General features: G+C 42.0%; 1 protein-coding gene across 11 annotated transcripts in view; it reads left to right on the top strand.

Moving 5' to 3' along the window:
* The first annotated feature begins 2504 nt into the window (after nucleotides 1-2504).
* The window catches only part of cngb1a (cyclic nucleotide gated channel subunit beta 1a), a 52771-nt gene continuing 28071 nt past the window's right edge, over nucleotides 2505-27204 (top strand). For 7 of the 11 annotated variants that reach the window (XR_004019046.1, XM_030718995.1, XM_030719068.1 and 4 more), the window contains exons 1-18: nucleotides 2505-2593; nucleotides 5190-5330; nucleotides 6305-6344; nucleotides 6432-6483; nucleotides 11938-12064; nucleotides 12819-12838; nucleotides 12984-12998; nucleotides 13262-13361; nucleotides 14302-14326; nucleotides 14411-14483; nucleotides 14858-14964; nucleotides 16348-16405; nucleotides 16914-16943; nucleotides 17553-17613; nucleotides 17712-17739; nucleotides 20419-20561; nucleotides 26632-26729; nucleotides 26877-27014. Coding sequence is in view for 10 of the 11 variants with exons in the window: in XM_030718995.1 (XP_030574855.1) it covers nucleotides 5193-5330; nucleotides 6305-6344; nucleotides 6432-6483; nucleotides 11938-12064; nucleotides 12819-12838; nucleotides 12984-12998; nucleotides 13262-13361; nucleotides 14302-14326; nucleotides 14411-14483; nucleotides 14858-14964; nucleotides 16348-16405; nucleotides 16914-16943; nucleotides 17553-17613; nucleotides 17712-17739; nucleotides 20419-20561; nucleotides 26632-26729; nucleotides 26877-27014 (1253 nt within the window). In the remaining variant the exon portion in view is untranslated. The remainder of the gene's footprint in view (nucleotides 2594-5189; nucleotides 5331-6304; nucleotides 6345-6431; nucleotides 6484-11937; nucleotides 12065-12818; nucleotides 12839-12983; nucleotides 12999-13261; nucleotides 13362-14301; nucleotides 14327-14410; nucleotides 14484-14857; nucleotides 14965-16347; nucleotides 16406-16913; nucleotides 16944-17552; nucleotides 17614-17711; nucleotides 17740-20418; nucleotides 20562-26631; nucleotides 26730-26876; nucleotides 27015-27204) is intronic. The other 4 variants (XM_030719029.1, XM_030719047.1, XM_030719021.1 and 1 more) reach the window with 4 other exon arrangements.

Here is a 27204-nt window from a genome sequence, read left to right as displayed (position 1 = left end):
AAACAATCAGCATCAACTGTTAAGGAATGACATTTTTATACAATTTTAAATAACTACTGTTTTTAATGAAGATCCTTTGCAGTCATGGACATCACCAAATGCAGTTTCCTCCATGAAATGCTCTACAGGCCTTCACTGCAGCTACATTCAGCTGCTGCTTGTTTTGTCTGCAGTAACTGAAAACCTGCTTTGTTGGGTTGAGATCAGGTAACTGATTGAAGGATATGCATTTTCTTTGGGTCATTACCATCTGTGCTATCAGACCTGACTGACGATGTTGGGATGGGAGCTGTCAGATAAGGAAAGATATCCGGAGCATGGTGAACTGGGTTTGGTTTCTGTGTATTGGTGCTGTAAAAGTGAGGTGTACAGTATGTGGACATGACTGAGATTAGCTTCTCTAAATAAAATACCACTACATGAGTTTATCTACAGTAATCTGTACTAGTGTAAAACTGTAGTTTCACTTTAACAAAGTAATAAAGGACATACACTAACGCTCTTTTACTGCCTGCAGATAGATTTTATTTGGGAAAATGACGTCTTTAAATATTGTTATCTTGGAAAATGTGAACTAGTGTTTAAAACGTTTGAATCCTCCTTTGAATGTTGTTGTCTGGCAGTGAAGATGCCTGATGAGGGTCTGTGTAGGCTCTCAGTCATCCTGAGGAGGGATGTTTTCTTGCTGGCAGGTGAGGAGGTTCACACAGTGGTGTAATCCAGAGGAATGTGAGCTGAGAGATGATCTGAACTCCGAGGGCAGAAAAAGAAAATACAAACTGTCTGCACTGACAACACAATCAGAAGCTGCAGAGATATGAGAGCCAGGAGGGTGGAGGTAGATCATCCACAAGAGGGCAGCAAAAGCCCAGGCCACCTGAGTCCAGTGCTGAGCACAAAGGTTCATTGCGTGCCTGTTAGCACACTTCATGGCAAAACACACACAAAACAAAACAACCAGAATGAAACTTTTATGACGCAGATGCAGAAATGAAGGTTCAACATCAGCGTGTGCAGGAAAGGAGAGAAGGGAAAAAGGAAGAGAAGATGCAAATAAAAACAGGAAGAAGACAGGAGATACCAAAGGAAGAGGAAAAATGGTGGATGTGGAGAATGGTGAAGAGCAAGAGGAAGGAAGTAGTAAGAGAAAAATGTCTGACCCTTATCTGAGGTGTTCTCTGAGATGGCGCTCAGATATCTGCAGCGCCTCATCCGATCCTCTGTTTTGCTGACACTGGACTTAACCTCGTTAGCAGCTAATCCTCAGGGCCACATTAACAGCTTTAACATGCAGTCGCCACAGTGTGCTGCAGCCCAGAGCTGTAAACAAGCCCCAGAACCAAAACCAGACCAGACTTCTATGAACCACAGACGGGGCTCCACACACAAAAACACTCAAATTACGGCTGTAAAAGGTCCACAGCTCTGAGGCCAAACCTGTAAATTAGAGTGTAATTAACAGCTTTAATACAACACTTCAGGCAGAGATGTGATTGAACTCAGCTGAAAGTCTATCAGACTAGATGGAACAGAAACAATGCTCAAGTCCATGTTAGTCACAGTTGGAAGCTTTTTCCCTGAGACAGATTCAATCATATGCTTGAAATGGCAGCCAATGGAATTTTAATAACACAGAAAAAAATCAGTGCATCATCTCCATAAAAACAGGAACTAAAAAGTTGCTTTTAAAAGAACTTAACCATCCATTCATTTTCTGACACGTGTCTGGGTCAGGGTCATGGGGCACCAGTCTAAACAGAGTTGCCCCCTCAGCTCTTCTGGGGTGACACCAAGGTAATCCCAAACCAGACGGGGGACATACTTACTCCAGCATGTCCTAGGTCTGCCCTGGGGTCTCTAAACCTGTGTAGGCCACCAAAAAAGCTCCGTTCCATTTGGGCCACAAGACTTCTAGTAATGTCCTTTAGTGCGTCCTGAATGCTTTTTGGTACCATTTCTCCATTGGACTGGTATCTAGGGAGTTTGATCAACACCTTCGGCTCTGTTGTTCATGGAGCCCTTTCTGAGCAACATGACCGACTGGGGGGACTGCCGCTGCCATTGCCACGGATGGGATGTTCATGGTCGGGAACAATGTTTAGGTGGGTGGTAACGAAGGTTTCCCATCAGAACACTGTATTTTAAGTCATTTATTTAGTAGCAGATTGATGGATAGATGCAAATTTTGGCCTTCATAGACAAAGTGAAGAAGACCACAAGCTGAAACCTTTGGTCTGACTCTAACAATGTTCCCTATGATCTAAGCTTTCTGGAATTTCAACCTCTTTACACTAATAAGAGGATTTATCCAAATGTCGTGTCATGCTTCTCCTGTTTGGGTTTGATCATAAGTCGTATTGTTCCCCAACTTGTTCAGCCTGAGGATTGTGGAGGTTCCCTTCATGTTTCAGCTTCTGAAGGTGTCTGAAGATCTGAACCCATGTCTCGTCCCACTCTGCCCTTCATTGGCTTAGTAATCCTGTTAGCTGAGCTCCTTCGTAATCCTCCCACAGTGTACAGATCCCTGCAAGGCTACACGGCTTCTTCCCTGCAGCTCTGTGGGATGCTGCTGGACCCTGACTGAGCAACTCAGGTAGGACAAGAAATTTCCAGCAGTAAACCCACCAGAGGTGTTTTTCTTTACCTGAATTGAGGGCCTGAAGGTGGAAGGTGTTGGTGACTCTGGTGGAGTGGTGAAAGAATAATCTGATCTGTTACTTAAGTAAAAGTCACAGTACCATATTTAAAATACTCGCAAGTAAAAATCAGCCTTCATTAAAAAAAACTATACTTAAGTAAAAGTATGAGTATTAATTTGAAATGTTAAGTTCATCCATCCATCCATTTTCTTCCGCCTATCCAGGGCTGGGTCACAGGTGCAAAAGTAAAAATATTTTTTATACACCCAATTGGATGTGTAAATGTTTCGTTCTTAAATATTACACTCCTGGAATATGGTTCTCGATGCACTAAAATGCAGTATTTTATTTTCTATATGGTCAGCTGAATGCTGACCTATGGCTGAATTGTGTTCTGCATCATTAACTATATAATGATACATCTTTAACCTGCTTTAGCTTTTAGATAAATGTAGTGCAATACAAGGTAAAATACTCACCTCTGAAATACAGAGGTGATGAAGTAGAAAGGAGCATAACATTAAAGTAAGTATATTACTTGAATAAATGTACTTAGTTACTTTACTGGCTGCAAGGTCCAGATTCTTTCTGATGATTCTGGTTTGGAGGTGAGTGCTGCTAACCAGTCAGTCGGGTATATATGGGCCAGTGTTGTAAAGTGCCTTAAAGTGACTGTTTGTTGTGATTTCGAGCTATATAAATAAAACTGAATTGAACTGAATTGTTGGCTCACGCCGTGTTGTCTGGTACCTGCACACAGGTGAGGGAGTCAAGGCAGGAAGTGTTCTTATCTGCAGTTAATCTGAAAGTCTTCGATCTGCAGAATAACCGGCTAATAGTCGAGAAGATCAGCTACTTTCAAGAACCAGCTAATTCGCTAACCTGTTACCTGGCCAAAGAGCTGTCTAGCTAAGCAGCTAATTTATTCACCAACTTCTGAGTAATCGCCAACCACAGAAACAGCATTTAAAAAATAGTTTTCAAAGAGAAAAAAGACGCTATAGTGTCATGAATGGGCTGAATCCTCGATTTTGGCATTTTGGGGTTTGCCATCTTTTTCTTTTTCTTTTTAAAGTCAGACTTCATCATATTTGGAAAACTCAATAAATCCGTGGTATAAACTGCTAACACAAGCTAGCTGGATTAGCTTTGCCACGGTAATCAGGATACTAACTTTGGCGAGTGAAACCAGGCTGAAAGCAAAATATACTTACTGAAGATAAAAACTGAACAGCTGATTCATTAATTCAGTTCAATTTAATTTTATTTATATAGCGCAAAATCACAACAAAGTCACCTCAAGGGTTAGGGTTAGGGTTAGGGAGCAAACTTTAAAGTCCAGAAAAACGACCTGACTGCTGTCCCATGAGTCCGTTATTTAAATGCATACAGAGCTCACATTAGCATTGTTGCACCACCATCTTGGTGCCATGAGTCAATCAGTGGTATTGGTAGGACTGCCCTGAAAAGGTAACATTTGTACCCTACAAACACATTACATAATGCTGACGTTGCTTTTGGTCATAATTAGTGTGCAGCCTTACCAACAGCTAATGCAACAACTTTACGCTGTGGTCGCAAACAAACAAGACCACAAAGACTTTTCAATACTGGAAATATGATGTACTTCTACTGTACCTAAGTCAAATCTATGATGTTATTGTATTACATTATCAAATGCAATGTTTATAATAAATATGTTCACATCTTTGTTTTATAACTTTGCTGGAACTCGGTCCTGGTCTTAATTAAGACATTAAGCAGACGTTAGAGGCCAAATGAGAATATAACTGTTGGCCCAACAATACTTTGTAGGGTATGACTGTAAGTAGAAGAATAATTTATAAACATGTTGTATTAAAAGAGACTTTATATGAGTAACTGAGACCATGAGCTCATAGAAAAATGTAGAAATACTTAAATATGGTAATTTCATCATTGATTTCTATGCACTTTGACTTTTTCTTGGAGCCAAAGTAATTGACATTGGAAATAGAGCAGGGTTATGGCACTTCCACAGTGGCTTCTCTTTATTAGAACCGGAAGTTGCAGTCGTCTTTCATATTTAGAGAACATGCTCCCAACTAACTAACTTTTGAAGGGTTTTACTTAAAGACCTTCCTAGAAATCTGACTGACAATCTGATCAGCTTCACAACTGGATAATTGGCATATACCCTAATTGGAAAGTGCAAGTGCCAAACTGGACACCAGTTTAAATGAATTTATGGGTGCAGCGACACAGTTGTTGGTGCTGCCAGGCCTCCTGTGGAGGATTGGGGTCAGCATTGGTCTGAACTAATTGAGACTGACACTCAGCCAGACATGATCTAAATGCCATTAAGTGCAGCGGGAAGCGGGTCAGTTGTAAACTTAGCAGAGATACAGCTAATTATGTTTGGTTTCCATTTCTCCTTATAGCCACAGGTGTGTGCATAGTGATTATAAACACTGTGAATTTTAGACAAGCACGTACTGACTTGAAGAAGATGATAGTATTTAGAAATGAGTCCACATTGTACTGGCTGACAGCGTCTGTTTTTCTTCATAGAGGATGTTGAGCTGGGTGGTCAAAGTTGTTCCCCAGCCGCCTGAGCCTAAAAAACCTGAAGAACAGAAGGAGGGGAAAACAGGTGCTGCCCCGCCCCCTGCTTCTGCCCCACCCCCTGCAGCGGCCCCACCTCCAGTTAATGTAAGCTACATCCGACTAAAAATATTAATTTTATTTAAATGTACCAATGTAACTCTCAGGAAATCTGGTGTACCAACAGAGCTCAGCTGTGAGGTTCTGGAAGTAAAAATCCCATTCCTATTGCCCACAGGGAGTATGAGCCATAATGTTTCCCACCCAGAGTAGACTCAGCAAGGGCCGCGACACTGAAACCACAAGTCCGTACGACACCAAATAAAAACATGTTTTGTTTGCGATGTCACAGAAAATAACTGCTCTACCCACAGTCCTAAATTGAAACAGCAATGTCTCTAATTGGTGGAGGCTGGTGTTACCATGAAAATGTCTAAACAGGTGAACTTCAGGTTGATTAGTGAGTGTGAAACTTCAGAAACCATGAAAGCAGAGACTGCAGTCAGGAACAACGCTACAGTAATGAAAGGGATTCATTTCAGAAAGTCTGGAAGATGTTCACTGTGGAATCTGGGATTTGCAATGCATTATGGGATGAGCACTTCCTTCACCACTAAAAATGATTATGTCCAAATCTTGTACATTTTTTCATTTTCCTTTATGTTTTGATCCAAATCAAATCTTTGGTCATGATTTACCTCATTGCTGATCGGCTTGGTTCAAGGCTTAAAAACTCTTTCTAAGGATTTTCCGAAATGTCAGTGGTTAGGGTTAGGGTGGTTACTGCTGCAGTTTCCTAGTTTAATAGATGCCCACTGGGATTCCAGCTGTTTCTCACGCCCTTTCCCCCTCCTTGTGGTGTTTGCTTGGTGGGTGACTAGGGCGCAGGATACGCCTAATCTGGCGTGGTTGTGGTGAGGCGCAATCCCGCAATGATAGTGTGAACTATGGGGTTAAATAAATGTATGTTCAATGTGATGTTGTGAATTTTATCCAAAAATAATAATGACTATACTGTTAAGGTTGTTTATCTTGTTTCCCTTAAATATGTGTAAGATGGCTTTGTTTTGTGTGTTAAACAGGAGAAGAAAGTGAAGTTTCAAGATGAGGTCAAGAGTGAAAGTAAGATCATTCACATACAGATCAGGACATTTTGTGTAGTGCAGTCTGGATCTTTGCATTCAACATATATTAATCTTTGACTGACAGCTCCAAAAACTGAAAAACCAAAGCAGGATCCTCAGACAGCAGCGGAGAACGGGTGAGTTATGATCCACAAAAATACCACACAGGACACAATGTCTAAAACTAAATATATGAAAGGAGCTGACAGCTCATATCCTGTAATCCCTCCTCATACTTCCCTTAAAATGAGTTTGTATTTATAAGTTCAAAATATTAATTTATAAAAGTGCACATGAACAATATTATATTATTCTGTTAATATTGTATATTGTGTATATAAAAGTATTATGTTAGAACAAACTATATGATGGTATGTAACTGTACTACTAGCAGCTCCCAGCTCATGTTATACTGCTGCTACATTAGCTGAGATCAGCTGTTTCTAAGATAACTGAAAAACTTTATCACAGCTGAAAAAATAAGACACAAGCTCTCATATGTTCCAAATTATCTTCCTCAGAACTTTCCTAAAAATTAGCTTTTGGTTTGGTGGATATTATCGACATTTTATAAAGTGTGTTTCAGTTTTGTTTTTTTGTTTGTTGTACAAAATAACCTAACGGGTAGGTATTTGTAAAACCTAATGCTATACAAATTGACTAGTTAGCACTAAAACCTCTAACCATGACACAGAACATGTCAATATAAAAAAGTTTTCTATTATAAAAAAGTAACACTACATATTTGTAATGTATATTTAAATATTTTATTAATTAATAATTATTATTTACATTTTAATGTTTCCTGCACTCTCTTGTCTAAAGAAATAATGTTAGCTACTCTGGTAGCTTACTCAAGTAGCATTAGCTGTAATGTTAGCCTAATGTTGTGTAATGCAGCAGAGTTTACTCACAGTAACAGCATGATGGAAACATGATGCTAGTCATGTTTCCATCATCATCATTAAAGCTGTGAGACATTCATGATGAGTCACAGCTTTAATTCTGCACTCTGTCTCTGCTGTGACTCCACCAGCAAATCTACCATTAGCTTGCTAGGCTACAAAAGCAACTGTTCTCTTTTTAATGATTTTAGAGCATTTCCCACCTCAGGTTCAGGTACAGATGAAGCCACTTAAAATGGCTGACCGATCTGTGACGGGACCTTGGTGGGTCCGTGGCCGATTCAGGGCTCATCCTTGGCCAGTACATGGTTGAAACAAGATCTCTAGCTTATGACATAGGCAATGCGGCCACACATAGCTTTAATTGCTGTACTGCCACTTCATCCACAATGTACTCAAATCGTAAAACTACAACAGACATAAAACACAACATGTCAGTTAGAAACATCTCTTCACCCTTTGACACGTGCTTAAACATTTCTTATCAAAATGAGCACTCTCACATTAAGCAATTATCAACCACGGACATCGCTGCTAGTTAACAATGCATACCGCAGGCTAATAGCAAAAGGCTAACACAGAGGTGCTTCATCAAAACTTAACTCAATGATTCAAAGAAAACAATTCACGTGTCGTATTATATGTCGTACTATGTGATGAAAATGTGAAACTAAAGCTTCGATATGTGCTTCGAACCCCGGGCTTACATCTCCAGAGAACCACTGCTTCGAAGCTTGCTTCAGGACGAAAAAAATCACGACATATGACGTCTGAAGCAGCAACTGTTCCGTTGTCAGAATGAATCACGTGACTGGTTCAGGTGATTCGCTGGTTACGAGTGAAGGAGCGAGACAGTCAGCCAGGTCTGTTATAGCCAACAGTTACTGCTGAGTTCTGAATTAAAGACAACCTTTGCTGGCTCGTCCTTTCAACGTGATGACGGACGCTGTCGTATCAAGGTTAGCGGTAGTTACACAAGCACAGCCGGTTAATGTCATGTTTTCCCAGCACTCAGCTCAGTAACACAACACACACATTCATCCATCTTCATTTGCAAATAGAACCTGATATCATGATATTTGGTCATAACGTGTGCGCCTCAAACAATGCAAAGATGCTTCATCATTGAGGTGTGTGAGCGCGTGCATGCAGGTGTGTAACTGAAAGCATTGCAGTTTTCCAGGAGAGGGCGCTATAATTGAAGCTTCGCGTAATGAACCTATTTTCGAAACAATTGGTCCAAGTGGTTCAGTGCTTCACAAAAGCTTCATTTTCTCATCACTACACTGTGCTGTACACTTCTCCATGAACAGTCGAGTGAACTGAAGGCGTCTCAAACAGAGAAAAGCTTATAACACGCAGTATCCAAAACGAACATTAGGCACCATCGTAGCGTCATGAAAATGCGGAAGTAAACAAAATTCTAAAACTTAACATACGTTTTTTTAAACATAAAATGACTTACACAAGTCGGAACATCTCGTGTAGCTAACTTCTAGGCAAAGATAGCAGTTAAATATTGGACAAGTGACCGTCCCAGGATTAAGATGACTGAACCAAAAAGATTTGGTTTCTATATATGAAAGTAAACTGGCAACAAGACATTATAAACAAGCCATATTCGTGGCAACAATCCTGACAGACTGTTTTACCTCATTTAAGAGTTCCCCACTCCTGCCTGAGGATAGGAATTAGTAAGAATTTACAAGGGCGTAGGAAGGAGTTTACTATTGGGGGGGACACATATCCAAAACGTGACAGATCCATAAATACTCGGAGCAAAGCATAAAAACTGCTATTTGATCTTTTACTTTCTCCTTTTTCAAATGTTTCTTGGAAAAATAGTGTTGTGTACACCTATATCATTGCATGTATAATTTACATATATATATTTTATAACCATAAGACGTGGACAAACCACCAAACAAAATGGCTTGAGTCTTTTATGAAGCATAATGACCATGTCATTCCAGGCTGTAGGGCTTACTTTATTAGCTGGCCGCACTAGTACTAGTACACAGGAGTTTTAGGGCCACATTGAGAAAAAATAAATAAATTGTGCATTTTGAGAATAAATTCAAAATTTTGAGAAAAAAGTTGAAATGTGCAGATTAAAGTCATTTCAAGTCAAACAACTGCCACGACACATCTGTTATACCCTCCAGAATGTCTTGTACTATGAGTTAGTGAAACTATACTTTAGAATCAGTTTTAGTAACAAGGAAATGATTTCTCTTTTAGTACATGAACACGATGTAGTGATAAGTATGAGGACGATAAAGAGAGAGTGCAGAAAGCTGCATCTGCTCAGAAGGAAAAACCACACAATCTGGCAACGGTTAGATGGAAGGATGTCTGCACCTTCGTACAGTACAGAGGGGACATGTAGACACAATAACACAGCTGATCAAGCTGTTTCTACCCAAGTCATTTTGTAGAGAGTATAGCAGCTTCGATGATTTTGACTTTATTCTCAAAATGCTCAAATGATTCATTTTTTTTTCTCAATGTGTCCCTCACACTCCTTCATATACTAGCAAGCTAAATGTTTCAGCAGCACAAAAATAATTTAGTAACGCACAGAAGTGCAAAGTTTGATATGTTTTATTTGTCCAAAACATTTAATACTGGTCAAAAATGCATTTATGTAGGCTGACTGGCAACAGAACTGGTTCTTTAATTAAACAAAGTTCTGACATGAAAAAATCCTCACAGATAATGTGATGAACAAATTATCAACTTTTTAATATCAACCTTAAGTTAAAAAAACAGCTATGAAAATATGCCTATTCAGTTTGAAACTCTAATCTAATAATTGAAATAAATAAATATAAAATAAAAATAATAATAAGCAAAAGAAATAAATAAAAGTGATACCTCTCACATTTAATAGACAAGCTGTGCCTGTTTACATCCCTGAATTTAGCCAAACAAAGGTTAAAATCATTGGCCTACACCAGGCCTATTCAATTACTTTTTCTTCTGGGCCAGATTTGAAAATTTTGAGATGCCACTGGGCCGAAGACCCCTACTTATATTATTTCTTGAGATTTAACTCTAAATATGCTAACACCTGAACTAAGTCATAAAAATAAATAAAGGAATTCACAATAAAGGCTTTATACTGCATCATTTATTGATGACCAAAATAATTCAAGTGCATTTCAAATTTTAACATTTGGTCCAAACCTTGACCAGAATATTTTTAACAAGGCATCTATTCACCACACATATGTTTAATAAAAGAAAATGTCATAATAACAACTTTTTGCAACAGTAAAGTCTTCTATAACATTTTAGATGTATTTGCAAAAGTGCATTTGTTGAACTAGAAAGACCAGCTGATGCAGTGCATTAAATATTTCAACAAAAGAAATTGCACCAATTGAACACTTAATAACTGTAAAATTAAAGCTTCTTCTGCATATTCAAAGTAATGCTGACTTAATGAGTTCAGTCTTAGAGTTCAGTCTTTGGGGTAAAGTCAACACATTTATCAGTCCAAGCAGGGTTAAAACGGCGATTTTCATTGTCAATTTTACGTTTTTGACCTGTCAGTGACATTTTTGGCGGTTGTCGCACTTGGAGAGAGTATTCTGGGGTGGCGTTGCTAGTGGTGCGTTCAAGTACAAGAGGAAGGGCGGGAATTTCTAAAACTGTCACAGCAAATATGATTTAAATGCATTTTTGCAGCTTACGTTGGGTCAGTCAGGGGGTGGGCCAGTCAAAGGGGGTTCACGGGCCGGATGTGGCCCCCGGGCCGCTAATTGAATAGCCCTGGCCTAAGCAGAAGAGCCAAAATGATTTTTTCGCCTCTCATTTGAAATTCATTCAAATTGACTTCTTGACTCCATTAAGTAAACTTTATCCTCTGTATGAAAGTAAACTGACAAACAACCATATTCATGGTAACATTCCCACAGACCGTTTTACCTCATTGAGAGTTTCTGACTTCTTCTTCCGGTTCCTATGTCTATGCCAATGACACATTATAACCTACCTTTAGTAGTTAGCTTTTAAAATAATTTTGATATAAGTGCAGCCTGAAGTTCATGGGACTTCTAACAGGAGACTGAAGAGGAAGACAGCTTGGCTTACTCAGTGCAGTGCTACTTCTTTTTAAACCTTACCAAGTTATTAGATTCACTGAAATAAATTGATGAAAAGAATGTTAAAATGAATCATTTTGGTGATTTGCAGTGAAAAGTGTGTGAAAGGTAACTGTAAAATTTTATCCATCTATTTTAGATTTTCAAAACTTGCACCACCATTGGTAGTAGCTATGTTTTAGACAGTGAAAATATAATATAATATAATATAATATAATATAATATAATATAATATAATATAATATAATATAATATAATATAATATGTTAACAAAACATTTGTGAATCACAGAAGGCAAAGCTTTTGTGAAGAAAGCGCCATCTCTTGGTGACACTCTGCAATTAAGGGAAGGGGTGTGTTCACACTAGAAAGTAGCTACGCCCAGAAGAAGGAGGGGGCAATTTTAAGCGGCTGCATCGGTAACTAGATAATAAACTGCCACATTTTTACACACTAAAGACTTGAGGAAATTTAAGAACATCTGTTTAATTGTGTATTTAAACAAGCTGTGTAGTTTCAAGAGTATTTTATCAGTTTTTGTTCAGCAGAAAAAACCTTTTAACTTTTACCTCCTCAGCCCGACACCTGGCTCTCAGGCCGGCGTACTGACGTGGATCAGTGGTGCGTTGCCTCAGCCTGCAGTCTCACCAAAAATGAGTCAAAAAAGCTCCACCGCCAAGGTGAGGACACTGAAACAACCCCAGGTTAGGACCAAACTACATTTATGGAAAAAAGAAGTTAATGAGGTTTTGGTATACACCGGAGGAAATCTGGGTTAGTTCACAAAGTGGCAATTTGGATTTTAGCCCTTAGTACCTTTTTTTTTGGTTAACTAAAACAGGTTAATTACTCCTAATTAGCAAAAGCTAATGTTAGCATCCAGGGATTACAGGATAATCAGAGCACAAGCTCATTTTTGCTTAAAGTAAAAAGATGCTTTTTAAAGAAGTTTTTAACTCACACAAATTCGCCTCTGCTCACATCACTGTTACCCATGCATATTTGTATACTTTCCTCAGCTGTGTATGTAATCATGTTTGTTGTGAACACCCCATCATATTTCATATGTGCATTATAATGTTTCTGTTAACATACACTATGGTCCAAATGGGAGTAAAATGGTGGGGGAGCTAACCCACGTCAGAAGGGTGGATGACCTGAGCTGGTGGATGTTACTGAAACAAACCAACAGTTAAAACATATAAAGGTTTATTATTCATGTTTTCCATGTCTATGTGAATATTTGACCTGCCTGTGCTGCTTCCATAACATAAACTGTTCCTCTTCAATAACAGGAGCCACAAAGACACGCAAACAAAAGAAAAACACAAAATGAACAGAAATGGCTGAACAGCCAGAAAGAAAGTGTAAAAGTGTGTTTGCATGAGTTTCAGGCCCAAGCGTTTACATGTTCTGATCGTGTTTCCTCCTCTTTTGTCTCATCACATCTGCTCACAGGAGGAAGTTACAGCAGCCAGGTAAACACCTGTGTGTGAAACTGTTCTGCTTTCAGTTACTGATTTATAATGTCCGGTGATAATTGTGTGGCAGCTGGTTTAGATATTTAAGCTAGAAGGTAAAAACCTGCAGTTGCACTGAAAGACTGTGTTTTCTGCCCGACAGTAAACCTGAAGACGAGTGAGTAACCATCATAGTAAAAATACTGAGCTCATTTATAAACCCATCAGCAGGCAGAATGCCAAATAGTGAGCAGCTTTGTAAACCAATCAGCAGGCAGGATGCCAGAGATCTCATCTTGCAAGCTTACAAAAAGCACCAGCAGATGAGATGCCAGATAGCGAGCTGCTGTATAATCCTTCATTACGCTCTGCTGGGTATTCTGCAGTTCCTAATGTCCCGTAAACCCCTCTGACAGTCATTAACATGTTTTTCTTCCTCAGAAAAGGGATGATTGCCTGGATCTCTCAGGGTTTGGAGAAAGTTGTTCCTCAGCCTGAGCTGAAGAGCAAAGATCCACCTTTAGCTGAGCAGCCAGCTGAGGTACGCCAGCACCTTGTGCTGCAGCAGACTGATGGATTCCAGCGGTTTTATTTAGGATGTGTTATGGAGGTGGTTATGACCCTCCTTTCACACCCTCACCAAAGTGTGAAAGGAGGCGTGGGTCATTACAATCACTGGTTTCAGGTGAAACCAATTTGGGACTTCACTCCATTGTTTCATGTAACCTATTGAGGTCACTGGAACAAAGGTGTGAATGGGGGTTGAGATGTCTGGGGAGGGAGCTCAGGACAGCACTGTAAGTGGGGGAAAGTTGGTGATGTACTCCATCTCCTGTTCAATGATGGTTGTTCACAGTGGACATAGATGCTTCTTTTACTACTCTTTCAAACCACCTGTCTTCCAGGTCCAAAATGTGAACATTGGCATCCTCAAAAGAGTGCCCTTTGACCTTTAGGTACAGATGTACAGCTGAGTCTTGTCCTGTCGAGGTGGCTCTTCTATGTTGTGCCATTCGTTTGTGAAGAGGCTGTTTGGTTTCTCCAATGTAGACGTCCGAGCAATTTAGTTTGAGAACTGAAGAAGCCTTTTGGATGAGAGGTCAAATGTCTTCAAGAAACAAAAAGAAATCCAGTCGCCTTTTTTCAAGCTCCAGAGACTACTATGACCTGGATGACTGAGAACCTGCACATACATTTTTCCCAAAGAGTGTTCATTTTAAGTATCTGACTGAGCGTTAAGAAGACCAACCGTGGTCATCAACTGTCAGCTAAAGTCTGTTGCTGAAATTCATTTAATTAATTTTATTAATCCAACCAAATCCTGAACAAAACCCTGAAAAGCCAAGATAACCCCCATAAGCTGAAAGGACTCTTAGACATGGAACAAAGAATGATTAAAGGTCAAAGTCTGCTGTGTTTTGGTCTTCGTGGTTGTATTTTTACCAAAATATTCCTGCATTGATCCTCTGTTTTTCCCTCAGGTGCATCAGGCAGCACCTGCTCCAGGTGAGAGCAGACCTGAATATGTTTGCAGACACAGATCACATTTTAGCTGCTGCTCCGTCAATCGTCTATTTTCTTGTGTTTCAGCTGCAAAGCCTCCGGTTACTGTGGTGGAGGTGAAACCAGAGGGAGAGGACAAAAATGAAAACAAGCCACCCAGGTTAGGGTACTGTTTTACACATTTTCTTTCATTCACAGTTTACCATCAGAGAAAGAAACATCTGTCCTTAAATAAACACATGCAGCTTTGACACAGATGAAGGGGAGGCCAGGACTGTATATACACAAGCCACTGATTAGAGGTGAGAGGTGGGTTTGGAAATGAAGCTCAGGTGAAGATAACTGAGAAAAAACAGAAAGTAAAACTAGAAACAGGAGAAAACCAACAAGACAAATCTCACTGAGACCTGACAGCAGAACAGTGAAAGAAATGGAAGATAATTAACCCCCGAAATCAAGACAATCAAGGAACCAAAACTCAACGAACTGCTCATTCAATATGTTAACCTGCCTGTATGTTTGTGTGGCTCGCAGCATGATAGACTGGATCAAACATGGCATAGAGAAGGTGGTTCCTCAGCCAGAGATTCATGTTCGCTCAAAGACAGAGGGAAACGAGAAGACTGAAGCTCTGGCTAAAGGTACCGTCACTTCTTTTTCAGCCTCAGATCATCATTACAGACCTACACTATATAGACAAAATTATCGGGCCTCCCTTCTTAATCTTTAAATTCAGGTGTTTTCAGTTCTTTTGCTGAAGGTGTATAACATCAAGCACTTAGCCATGCAGTCTGCTTTTACAAACGGTTTTGAAGAGCTCACTGAATTTGAGTGTGGTACTGTAATAGGACGCCATTGTTGTTGTTGTTGTTGTCGACACCAGTCAGTTTGTGAAATTTCTTCCTTCCTAGATAATCCACGTCACCTGTAAGTGGTGTTGTTGCCGAGTGGAAGCATTTAGGAACCACGGCAGCTCACAAAAAGTTACGGCCGCTTCCAAGGTCGTTGGCAGGTGACAGCAGCCCCACTCCGCTAACCATATTAGAGCGGGTCGCTGAGTACTGAGTGCATGAAAGCCATCACCGCTCTGCTGACTCGATAACTGCACAGCTCCAAACCTCCTCTGACATGAACATCAGTACAAAAACTGTTCACAGGGAGCTTCCTGGCATGGGTTTCCATGGCCAGACAGCTCCTGTAGGTGTAATGTGTGGGTGGCCCACTGCTTTAGTCTGTATATTGTATTTAAGTCAGCCATGGTTTTAAAACGGCTCATGTTGTGATGTTAGAGGTCCACATTCACTTTAAATGTTTGGTTCGAGCCATTTTCCTTGATTGAGCTGAACTGAAACATGGTTTTCTGCTGATACTGGAGAAACAAGGAGACAATTTCTTTCTAAAGAGCAAGCATTTAGACGTGGAACAACCATCGGCTGGCTGTCCTATCTTGCCATTTAGTACTGGTTGTAAAAGCTCCAAAATGAAAGGTCCTGCCAGCATTGGACATGTGAGTTCACTGTTGACATGGCATACTTCTCAATGTCCAACAGAAATGAAAGTTTGTGTTCAACAATTGTTTTGTTTTCCTCTTCCCAGTTAGAACTAAATGTATGACCTCATTTGTACATGGAGACAGCATCAACAAACAGTGTTTCATCGAAGTCTGCTGGCTATTTTCCCTCAATAAAAGCTGCAGAACAACACAGAGGTCAGCGTAGCCTTGGATAACCTTGACAAAAACTAGCGGGATCATTTTACCTCTGGATTTTTTGGGATATAGACATTTATGTTAACACATATTATTCAGCAAGATAAACTTCACAAACTGATGTCACTTTTCGGATTTTTCAAGCATAAATGCAGTCGCTAACCGCAGTGTCAATGCCGCCAATGCTAACCCAACAACATCTGCAGTCTCATTTAGCCACATTTTAGCATTCACCTTCTCTTGGATACGTAAAAGCTTCAGAATTCAGCAGTTTGTAAATTGTGTTGATCAGATTTTCTCCTGCTCTTTTAAACAGCTGAAGCTCCACCTCCAGCTCCTCCACCTGCACCCAAACCAGCCCCAGAGACAGAGAAGTGAGTCAAACCTTCAGTGTGTTGTTGAATGTCATGCATTCAGGAATACACCAGGCATAGCGGCGTCATGGTCCTGAAGTAGCACTCAACACAGAAATGCCGCCAAGAATCTGGACAATTTTCAGTTGTCCCATTTTAAGGTCTTAAAACAGTGACTCAGGCCCTGCTGTGAGGTCTGTTTTACCACAAATGGAACCAAAAATTAAAACGTGAACATCATGTTTTATTCAGTGAGACTTGAAACTAGCAACTGAGATCATAAATTCTTCAGGAAAGTGTTGCTGAGCTCTGAGATCAGGTGAGCAGGACACTCATTTTCTCACAGTTGTATATACATATCATACCAGAGGAGTCACCCCCTGCTGGTCATTAGAAAAAATGCAGGTTTAAGGAACTGATGTATGCCTTATATAGAGAGTCTGTGATTAGCATTTACATTAGACAGAGACATATAAGATAATTAAAGGTGACAGTATTTGTTAAACACAGGCCTCTTTTGTCCTCACAGGTCCACCAAGGAAGCCGAGCAGCCACCAAAGTAGGTGGAAGCCTGTTTCTGTAGCACTGCATTTTATCCTTCTTAGCAGAGAAGCTAGTGTTAGCTAACAGACAGACAGATTTGGTCCTGAAAACAAACCTAGTCATCCCTCTGTGATACAGTGCTGATGCTGACTGTAGCTTTCCCAACAGTTACATTATGCACTGTTCAGATATCAGTGATAAAATCCTTGAATACAACATGAAAGAAGCTGCCTGACGCACATTGATACACATCGAGTCAGGCAGGACCAACATGTACCAGTGCGTCAGCTCTTGACGAGGGTGCCTTTGCTGGTATGATTGTCATAGCAACAACAAACAAGACGAGCTTCAGTTAACGAACAGCATAAGTACCCTGTTACTAACGTGTGATTACTCACTGCAGACATCAGCATCTTTACAGCCAGAACGCAATCTGATTGGCTCCCACCTGACTCTTGAAAAATTGTGTTTTCAGCTGTGGACCATGAGCAAAGCAAATTCAGTTCTAGAAGGGGTGATTTGTGAATTAGCAGTGAGATGCTGAAGCCTGAAACGTGTGACTCCTGCCTCAGGGTGCAGTTCATGTTTGATTGGGGCTAACACCTTCTTGTTGTTTGGTTTAAAGCATGATGGGCTGGATCGTCAGTGGGATCGGTCGCATGTTGCCTCAGCCTGTACAGAAGCCGGTGAGTCGCTGCTACATGAGGCTCAGCTCTCACAAACATGCCATTAAATCCAACTTAGGTCAGCTGACCTGAACGTGTCATCTGTTTCCTCCATGCAGGATGAGGGGAGTGACGAGGTGCAGACCAGTAAGTACAGCAACAAATCAGCATCACACTCAGTTAGTTTATTAGCGATGAAACAAGCAGCATGGACAGAAACACTGAGAAACAGAAAGTTTACATTCCTCAGAGCAGGAAGTGATTCTGACCCACAGTTAGAAGATGAGCTTGATATAAATGCAGGTGAAAAGGAGACTTTTCGATGCATAACTTGTTTTGATCAGCCACCTGAAGGTGGTTGAAAGCCTGAAAAAACCAGCTTTATCTGTACATTGTAAAACTTGGAGTGGGTATAAAATTGGTCGCAGTTTTTTCAGATCCTAAATGTGTTTTTCAGCCCTGAGAATTTCATGTGGATATCTGCTGTACTCAAAAATGCTGGACCCAGCTCAGAGTACTTTGTAACCTGAGAAAATATTCATAGTGTGAAGCATACCTGTCAAGTTTTGTATTTAAATATAAGGGAAATTTTCTGCCACCCACTGCGAGCCATCCCACCAGCCCAACCGAGGTCCAGTTGTTGTTCCAGGTTTGTTCCCGCTGTCGGCACTAACCTCGCAAGAACCACCACCCAGGCTACTGCAGGTGGCAGTTCTCGCAAGGCTAATGACAGAATTCAGTTTGGAGAGGCACAGGAATGCGTTTTTAAAAATTATTATATTATAATACGGGAAATTTACAGGACAATACTAATACGGAAGGACGGCGGGACAGAGGGGTAAAATATGGTAGTTTCCCGGCCAAACGGGAGTCTTTACAGGTATGGTGTGAAGGTACAATTTGCATGGCTTCTTTAAATGTACTAAAGTTATTGTATATAAAAGCATCTGCTAATTTAGAGGAAGTAAGGTGGGAACTTTCTCACATTTGGTTGAACCTTAAACTTCTCACTGAGCAACAGCCTAACCCGAGTCACAGGCATGGTCTTGTAAATGCTTTAAAAAGTAATTTTCTTGATATATTGTCACTGAAAGCAGCCACTTAAGTTACTCTGTGACACATGCACTGGCGAGCTGATTGGTTGGTTAATGGTAGGTCAGGGGTTGGTGTCAGTGGTGAGGCAGACTCTAACTGGGCTGCTCTTCTCCTTCTGTTTCAGGGGGGAAAGGCGGCCAGAGCCCCTTAAAATAAAAGGAGAAGGAAGAGCAGGACAGAGTCGTTCACACTGACACTGACAGCAACAGACACTTTAACTGACTGATGGACACTCAGAGCTGTTTGTGCACAGCTACGCTTTCAGGTTTTGCACAGCCATTGAGCGTAACTCATATTTAGACAAGTGTCATAATTGTATGACTGATTTTATTAAAGGGGACTCATTCTGCTTATTCCCAACTCCACATTTTAATTCTCTGACTCTGCTAGAGAAGCTTTGCATGATTCACAGTTCATAATAGTCCTTCATACATCCCCTCAGTTATTCTCAAACACGCTTTTGGCTCCTCCCCCATTAAGACACCTTTCTTTGATTGGCTACTTCTTCTAAGGTGGGTGGGGCATCTGTGTCTTAGATGACTGTATTAGGGTTATCTTCACTCTATGACATCATATAGATCAAAGAGCAGAAAAAAAACGTTTGAAGTTGAGTGTTTAGAGAAATCTGCAGACTGAGCTTTTTGTTCTCAGGGGTTATTGTACATATACTAACCTCATTATTAGTAACTCTGCCCATGTTCGACATGAACTTCCACCATCAGAACAGGAGACATATGAAGGAAAATAAGCAAAAAGCAGAATATGTCCTCTTTAATGATGGCCAATTATGATTAGGAAGTCTCTATATCCCACTGCTGTGTTTAAAGTCCAAGCCATTGGTGCTCCTTCATACTGGAAGCTCTGGATTGCCAGTAGTCTACTTCAGCTGCTTGCTTTTGGTAAAGGCGACCAGTTGTGCTTATTTCCAGCTCTAAAATTTGGAACTTAACCAGAGTAACATGGCAAGATTCACAATATGAATATAATCCTTATTTGTCTCATACCAGCCCTTTATGGAGCTCTTGTCTGAAACAAGCTCCTGTAGCAAATGACTTCAGCTTAAACACATTATTTGAAACTTTGTCCCCAATAAACATAAAAATCTAACATTTAAAATGATACCAGCCAGAAAACGAGGTAAAGCACAAGCAGTCCCCTTTAAAAGTTTTTGCTTAAAAGCAGCTGAATCAGTGCAGACAACTACAAGGAAGCCTTTTGCTTAATATTTATTACAATAAAGACATTGTGTGGAAGAAGAGTGTCGGCTGTGTTATTGTTGTAAACCTGAAAAAAGGAAACAGACCTATCAATCAACCAATCAATCAGTCAAGCAAACAATTAAGTGTTCAACCAATCAAATTGTTTCTAGTTTAGTTACCTTAAAGAGTCCAAGTGCATTTATTTCTAAGCTTTCCAGTAAAAATCATTTATTTGAGCCATGAAATTTGATTATCAGGTATTTGACTTCAGGATATGGACCAAAGAGAGCAGCCTGTTAGGATTTATAGATTCTTCCCATTATAACCCCTATTTAAATGAAACTGCAAATACTGTACCTTTTACTGGACCTTCTGGGATATGTCTATATAAAATGGCCAATAAATGAGCTGGTGCTCTGGAAGGTTCCACCACAGTAATCCACTGCGACCAGGATTTGTCTATAGAAGACATACAAACACATAATTATAGAGAAAATTTTCAGCCCACATCTTCCTGCCATGTGCTATTCAGTCAGTATCATACAGAAGAAGACAGACTTGGTGCTGGAGGACATTGAACAGGAAGAAGTCAAGGAGATGAAATTGGAGGTGAAGGAAGTGAAAGAAGAGCCACAGCTGGAGAACAAAGAGGATCTGAAGCTATCAAAAAAGGAGGTGAGCCTGACCTGACCTCATGGTTATAACACAAAAACGTGTAGCTCTGAGCCACACCAGCTGCATCACTGTAGATGTACCAATATATCAACCTAAGTATTTTTAAACCAAACTGTAGTACTACCACAAATAAAAGCCAGGTAACAGTATCAGGACACCAGAAAGTCAAGTTTAAATGGAACCAATTATGGCATTATGAAAGTTCCAGAGAAATTATAAAGGCACTCCCAGTGCCACCGTGGTAGTACTAGAATAAAAACCATTAACACTTCGAAGGATTGTCCAAGTTGTATTTACTTTGTCTTTCACAACAAGGATCCAACAATCCCAGTGCCATTTGGAAGGATAAAGTGGTAATACCACTGTAGCAGCCTGGCCTCAGAGTGAAAACGTAGGTATTGGTCGTTTCTGCACGAAAGTGCGTTTAAATAATGTTCGGTTTTGTCCGGCAGACCCCAAAAGTAGACGTAGGTATCGATTTCGTCGCATTTGTTATTCATGTACGGAAGTCATTATTTTGCCATTGGATAGTTTGACATGACAGACTGGGAGCGAACCATCAACCTTCTGATTGATAAATTACTATTCTATCCTCCGAGCCATGGCAACATTACCCAAGGACATGTCCATACGACACGTGAAGCCAGAGGTAGGCGCGGTCATTTGGAAACGTAAATATAGGTCGTATTTCGGGGCCCTGCAGAAACGACGGATGCTTACGTTTTGTTTGGAGGACATGTTGCACTGTAGGCACTGTGGCCATCTGAATGGTACCCTGGTCATTTTCGAATAAAAACTTTAAAAGGGAATAGAATAGTATAGAATGCCTTTATGGTCATTATACAGGATGTACAATGAGATTGGAGGGCCACTCCTGTTCAGTGCCATGCAATAGAAAGTGAAACTCTCTAAAATAAAAATAAAATAATCTAATATAATCTAAAAATATACAGAAAATAAAACACAATGTATAAAATATACAGAAAATAAAATGTATAAAATATATACAGAAAATGTATTAAAAATATAGAAAATAAGAGAATGTATAAAATATATACATTGTAATAAACTAAGTGTATACATATAATAATAAAAGATGGTGAGTACTGCACTTGGTGAATGAATATTAGATATTACACAATATAGGAGTGATAGATATTGTTCAGTATGAATAATATAATATTGCACAGAGATGTGGGTGTTGCACAGTTACAGTGTGAGAGTTCAGGGTAGTGATTGCTCTGGTGAAGAAACTGTTCTTGAGTCTGTTTGTTCTGGCTTTGATGCTCCTGTAGCTCCTGCCAGAGGGCAGCAGGTCAGAGGTCAAAGCCAGGGTGTGAGCTGTCCTTGATGATGTTCCTGCTCTGCTGATGCAGCGGGAGGTGTAGATGTCCATCAGTGAGGGGAGAGGGCAGCCAACGATTCTTTGTGCTGTCTTGACTACCCTCTGAAGCCTGACCCTGTCTGCCTCAGTGCAGCTGCCGTACCATACTGTGATACAGTACGTCAGCAGGCTCTCAATGGATGAGCGGTAGAAGGTCAGCAGCAGGTTTGGGTCCAAGTTGTTCTTTCTGAGGACCCTCAGGAAGTGAAGTCGCTGCTGAGCCTTCTTGATAACAGCTGTGATGTTATCTGACCAAGAGAGATCAGCAGAGATGAGGACACCAAGAAACCTGAATGTGTGGACCCTCTCCACATGCTCGCCGTTGATGTAGAGGGGAGCTGGGTCAGTCCTGTGCTTCCTGAAGTCGATGATGATCTCTTTGGTTGTTCTCTGAACACCAGGCTGTCAGCTTCAGGACCTCCTCTCTGTAGGCTGCCTCATTTCCCCTTGAGATGAGTCCGACCACTGTGGTGTCGTCAGCAAATTTGAAGATGAGGTTGTTATTGTGGGCCGGACTGCAGTCATGGGTGTAGAGGCAGTACACGAGGGGGCTCAGCACACAGCCCTGTGGGGAGCCAGTGCTCAGTGTGCGGGTGGAGGAGAGATGGGGGCCAAGTCTCACAGTCTGGGGTCGGTTGGTTAAGAAGTCCTTGATCCAGGAACATGTGAGAGGGGGGAGGCCCAGGGTGTGCAGTTTGGTGGTGAGAATGTCCGGGATGATTGTGTTGAACGCTGAGCTGTAATCCACAAAGAGCATGCGGGCGTAGCTCTGCTGCTGCTCCAAGTGGCTTAACACAGAGTGGAGAGCTACAGCAATGGCGTCCTCTGTGGATCTGTTTGCACGATATGCAAACTGATGGGTGTCAAAAGTGTGTGTGTGTGTGTGTGTGGGGGGGGGGGGGGGGGGGTCCTTGATGTGCTGGAGAACCAGCCTCTCAAAGCACTTCATGATTACCAGTGTAAGGGCCTCAGGGCAGTTGAAAATCCTGGTGAGAATCAGGGTGAGCTGGTGGGCACACACTCTGATCACCTTGCCAGGTACTCTGTCTGGTCCAGCACGCGCCATACCTCATGCTCCTGGACAGTGAGTGGGGTGGAGCCTGGTGGGGGGACAGGACCGGAGCAGATGGGGGGTCCTGAGGTGTCTCGAGCAAAGAAACAGTTAAGTTCCTCTGCTAGTGACACACTCAGGTCTCCTGCAGTCACATCACAGCCTCTGAAGTTTGTGATGCCCTGCCACACCTCCCGTGTGTTATTGCTGGACAGATGGGACTCTATTCTCCTCCTGTAGTCCGTTTTGGCTTTTTTAATTCCTCTTTTCAGGTCAGCTCAAGCAGCACTGTACAGAGCTCTGTCGCCTGAAGGCAGCATTCATCCAGAGGCTGTGTTAGTGAAAACACGGATGTTTTTGCTAACAGTCACATTACCGATACACAACTTAATGTAGTCCAGTACTGTCTCTGTGAATGTTTCCAGGTCCTTGTGTCCGAATAAGTCCCAGTCTGTGTATGCAAAGCAGTCCTGTAGGTCGGAGAGTGTGTTTTCAGGCCAGGTTGTAGGCCTGGCTCTCCGTCTGAGGGGGGTGTATGCTGGGGTTAGATGGTCGGACTGGCTGAGGTGGGGGAGGGGTTTGGCTCTGTAAGCGTGCTTAATGTTGGAGTAAACATGGTCAAGAGTGTTCTCCCCTCTTGTAGAACATTTGACATGTTGGTGGAATTTCGGGAGTACAGTCTTTAAGTTGGCCTTGTTAAAGTCTCCCGCGATAATAAGAACACCGTCGGGGTGGGCCGCTGCCAGTGGCGGTTTCTGATATGGGCGACATGGGCAGCCGCCCAGGGCGGCATTTCATCTAGGGCGGCATGACCGCCCCCCTTCCCCCAATGCATTGCGATCGCCGCAGCAGCGCCTACCGCACTACTCCACTTGTGCGGTAATAGGCGCCCTCTGCCTGCTGTGTATTGCATGTAGCTTTCTGCAATGGTCTGACAGGTTGTAACAGAAGGAAAGGGGCAGGCGGGGATTCTCTGTCTCGCTGTCACTGCTTCACTAGATCGTCACACACACACAGCGCTGCCCCGTCCCCTTCTCCTGCGAGTCAAGTGAAGCAGTGATGGCGTGAGAGTGAGACAGTCAGCCGGGTTCATTCATTCATGCCTGTACAGTTTTGGCCTGGTTACAGCCAACAGTAACTGCTGAATTATAAATAAAGGCAACTCACCCAAAGCTCTGTATATTTACCTCCGCCAAGGAGGTTATGTTTTCGGTTGCGTTGTTTGTTTGTCTGTTTGTCTGTCTGTTTGTCAGCAGAATTACTCCAAAAGTTATGAACGGATGTCACTGAAATTTTGTGGAGCGGTTGGAAATGACAAGAGGAAGCAGTGATTAAATTTTGGCGGCGATCCAAATCACGATCTGGATCCAGGAATTTTTTAAGGATTCTTCAGTATTGCGGGATACAGGCAGAGCCTTCCCCTTTAAGAGACACCACCCACTTTTCTCTGCCTCGTGTGTGTGTATGCGGGCTAGCGTGGGAGATGAGCGCGAGGGAAAAAGTGTGTTCGGTGGCGGTGGAAAAAGGAATAAAAGTTCTGTTGCTAAAATCCTTCGACTTGCTGCATTTCTCCGCCTTGCTAAAGGTGACCCACATGGATGAGCAAGTTAGTTACCAGCCACGAGCCAAGCGAAGTAGAGACCAGAGGTCTCCCTACTACGGTTAGGAGCCGCGATCTGGTCGAGGTAACACACTATTGCGGGATAGGGGGTTATTGTTGTCTGGGAAAGATGAAAGATTATTTCAAAGTATTTAGATACACGTATTACAGCGTCAGTGACCCTATGGCCTTGGCGGAGGTTTGCGCTCTCTGAGTGCTTCTAGTTAAATATATATCACACCTGGTGCTATTAACATGAGTTTCAATGGAGGTTTTGTTGTGTTGGGCTGGCAACTGTCAGTCAGATCTAACAACCCTGTGGATGGGTGGTGGTTATAACCTATTCAGCTTCAGTGCAAATTACGGCAGATGGAAAGGAAAAGGTCAAAGCCATCAGGTGTGCAGTTTAGGAAAAAGAGAAAAGAACAACAGGAGAAATAAGCAAAGATGAAGGTAAGCAGAAGCTGTGTAATATTTCAGTTTCTTCCATGTTTTTTCAAATAAAATTTAAAAGAAATTCTGAGTGTGCCTGTGATGGTGGGGAGACCTTCAGTTAAAAGCTGTCTGTCAGACCATGGCAGAAAGCTACATGCACCACACAGCAGGTGCTCATTTCCCCCCAAGTGGAGTAGTGCGGTAGGCGCTGCTGCGCGATTGCTATGGGGGGTTGGGGTGGGGGTGGGAGGGCGCCGGCAGGGATGCTCGCCCAGGGCGCCAAACAGGCTAGGACCGCCACTGGCTGCTGCTGTTTGTTAATGGTGTTCAGCAGGAGAGAGAGCACCATGCTAACATTAGCATTGGGAGCTATATACACAGCTGTGATGATCACTATTGTTAGCTCTCTAGGCAGAACAAAAGGCCAACACCTTACAGACATGTACTCGAGGTCTGGGGAACAGTGTTTGTCTATGATTGTTCCACTGTTACACCTGCCCTCATGCACGTAAATACAGAGACCCCCTCCCCTGCTCTTACCAGAGTCTTTTGTCCGATCCCCGCATAGCAGAGTAGCTGCACACTAGCATCGGGGATCTGCAGATGAAGCCAGGTCTCGGTGATAACCATTACACAACAGTCACGAACATAGCCATTTCCAACCAGCTGTAACTCTAGGTTGTCCCTTTTATTTACCATGGATCTGGTGTTGGAGAGATACAGGCTGGGCAGAGGAGGCCTGTGTGGTTGGCGTTTTAGCTTCAGCATAAGGCCAGATCTGCAGCCCCGCTTCTGCTTCCTCTCCCTCCACCGTCGGCAGTGCCCTCCAGACCCGATCACAATCCACAGAGCACCCGGCAGTCTCGCTATGTCGTCTGGGATGTTATGAGTGTAATGAAAATCACTCGATACTGATATCTTGTGCCGGTAGCCAATGTCCACAAGATCCTGTTGTGTGTAGCAGTTGTTAGCGGAGACAAATGCACAAAAAGTAACAAATAAGAAATACAAAAAGTACAAAAAAGAGTACCGAAAGGAAGAGCCGTGAGTCGCTGCGTCTTTGTGCGCCGCCATCTTGGAAGGAACCTTCCAAATAGTACTACCAGAGGAAGGTATTTCCAGAGTAAGCACAATGGGCAACGCCGCATTTCAAATGCCATTGTAATACTGGGTGTACCATTGTATGCCCTTCAGAACCAAGATGCCAGTACTCCAGTACCATGGCAACAGTAAAATGGTAATACCGCTATAGACCCTGTGGCAAATGGTACCATGTACTGTTGGTTATTAAGGCAGTTTCAGGGTAACCACAGCGGTACTTCAAGTGGTATCATGGTAGTGCCAGAAAAGCTGCCACAGCACTTTGAATACAGTACCATCGTAGTACTAGTGTAAATACCATTGTAGTACTAGTTCTACAGGCGTAAATACTGTTGTACTTCAGAATCAGGTGCCCCAATCCCATGGCAAAGGATAAAGTGGTAGTAACATATGTCCAAATGTTACCACGGTACTACCAGAGTACAGAGTCGTCAGGTGCCCCGATGATGACTGCTGTTGTGAACTGATGCTATATAAATAAAATCATGGCTGGTTGCAGACTGAAGATAAAGACACACAGATGGATGAGCTGACTCCACTGATGGACAGCATCAAAAAGGAGGCTGGAGAGGCAGTTCTAGCTCACATGGAGGAAAGGTTAGCCTCATTCTTTTGTCTTACATGTGGAATAAGGATGACGATGTCTGTGGGGTGTCCAACACTTACTTCAGCCTAGAGGCATTTGTTACTTCCGTGTGTCACATAATTTGTCCAGTTTATGACTACTGAGTGACCTTGTTACAGGCTGCAGCAGGAGCGCCTGGAGGCAGCCCGTGTGGCCGAGGAGATGGCCAGGAAGGCAGCAGAAGAGGCAGTCCGCCAGCTCGAGGTGGAGCATTCAGCTAAGATTGTCATAGAAACACTACCAGAATCCAGTGAACAGTAAGTCAAATAAACACAAAATGTTGCCTATAAGTAGCGCCATGGCAAAACCCTCCATCTCCAACTTATGAGGTTTTTACAATTTATCAAGAAAAGACATTCATAGTATCTCAAATATTCCAAACATCTGAGCAGTAATGTACAGTAAACAGTCCAGAAATCTGAACCTGAGACCTCGAGATGCTCCCGT

This window comes from Archocentrus centrarchus, chromosome 3 (genome assembly GCF_007364275.1).
Source record: "Archocentrus centrarchus isolate MPI-CPG fArcCen1 chromosome 3, fArcCen1, whole genome shotgun sequence".
NCBI classification, from domain to species: domain Eukaryota; kingdom Metazoa; phylum Chordata; class Actinopteri; order Cichliformes; family Cichlidae; genus Archocentrus; species Archocentrus centrarchus.
Note: the sequence above shows the minus strand (reverse complement) of the source record. Positions and strands in the feature narration are given on the sequence as shown.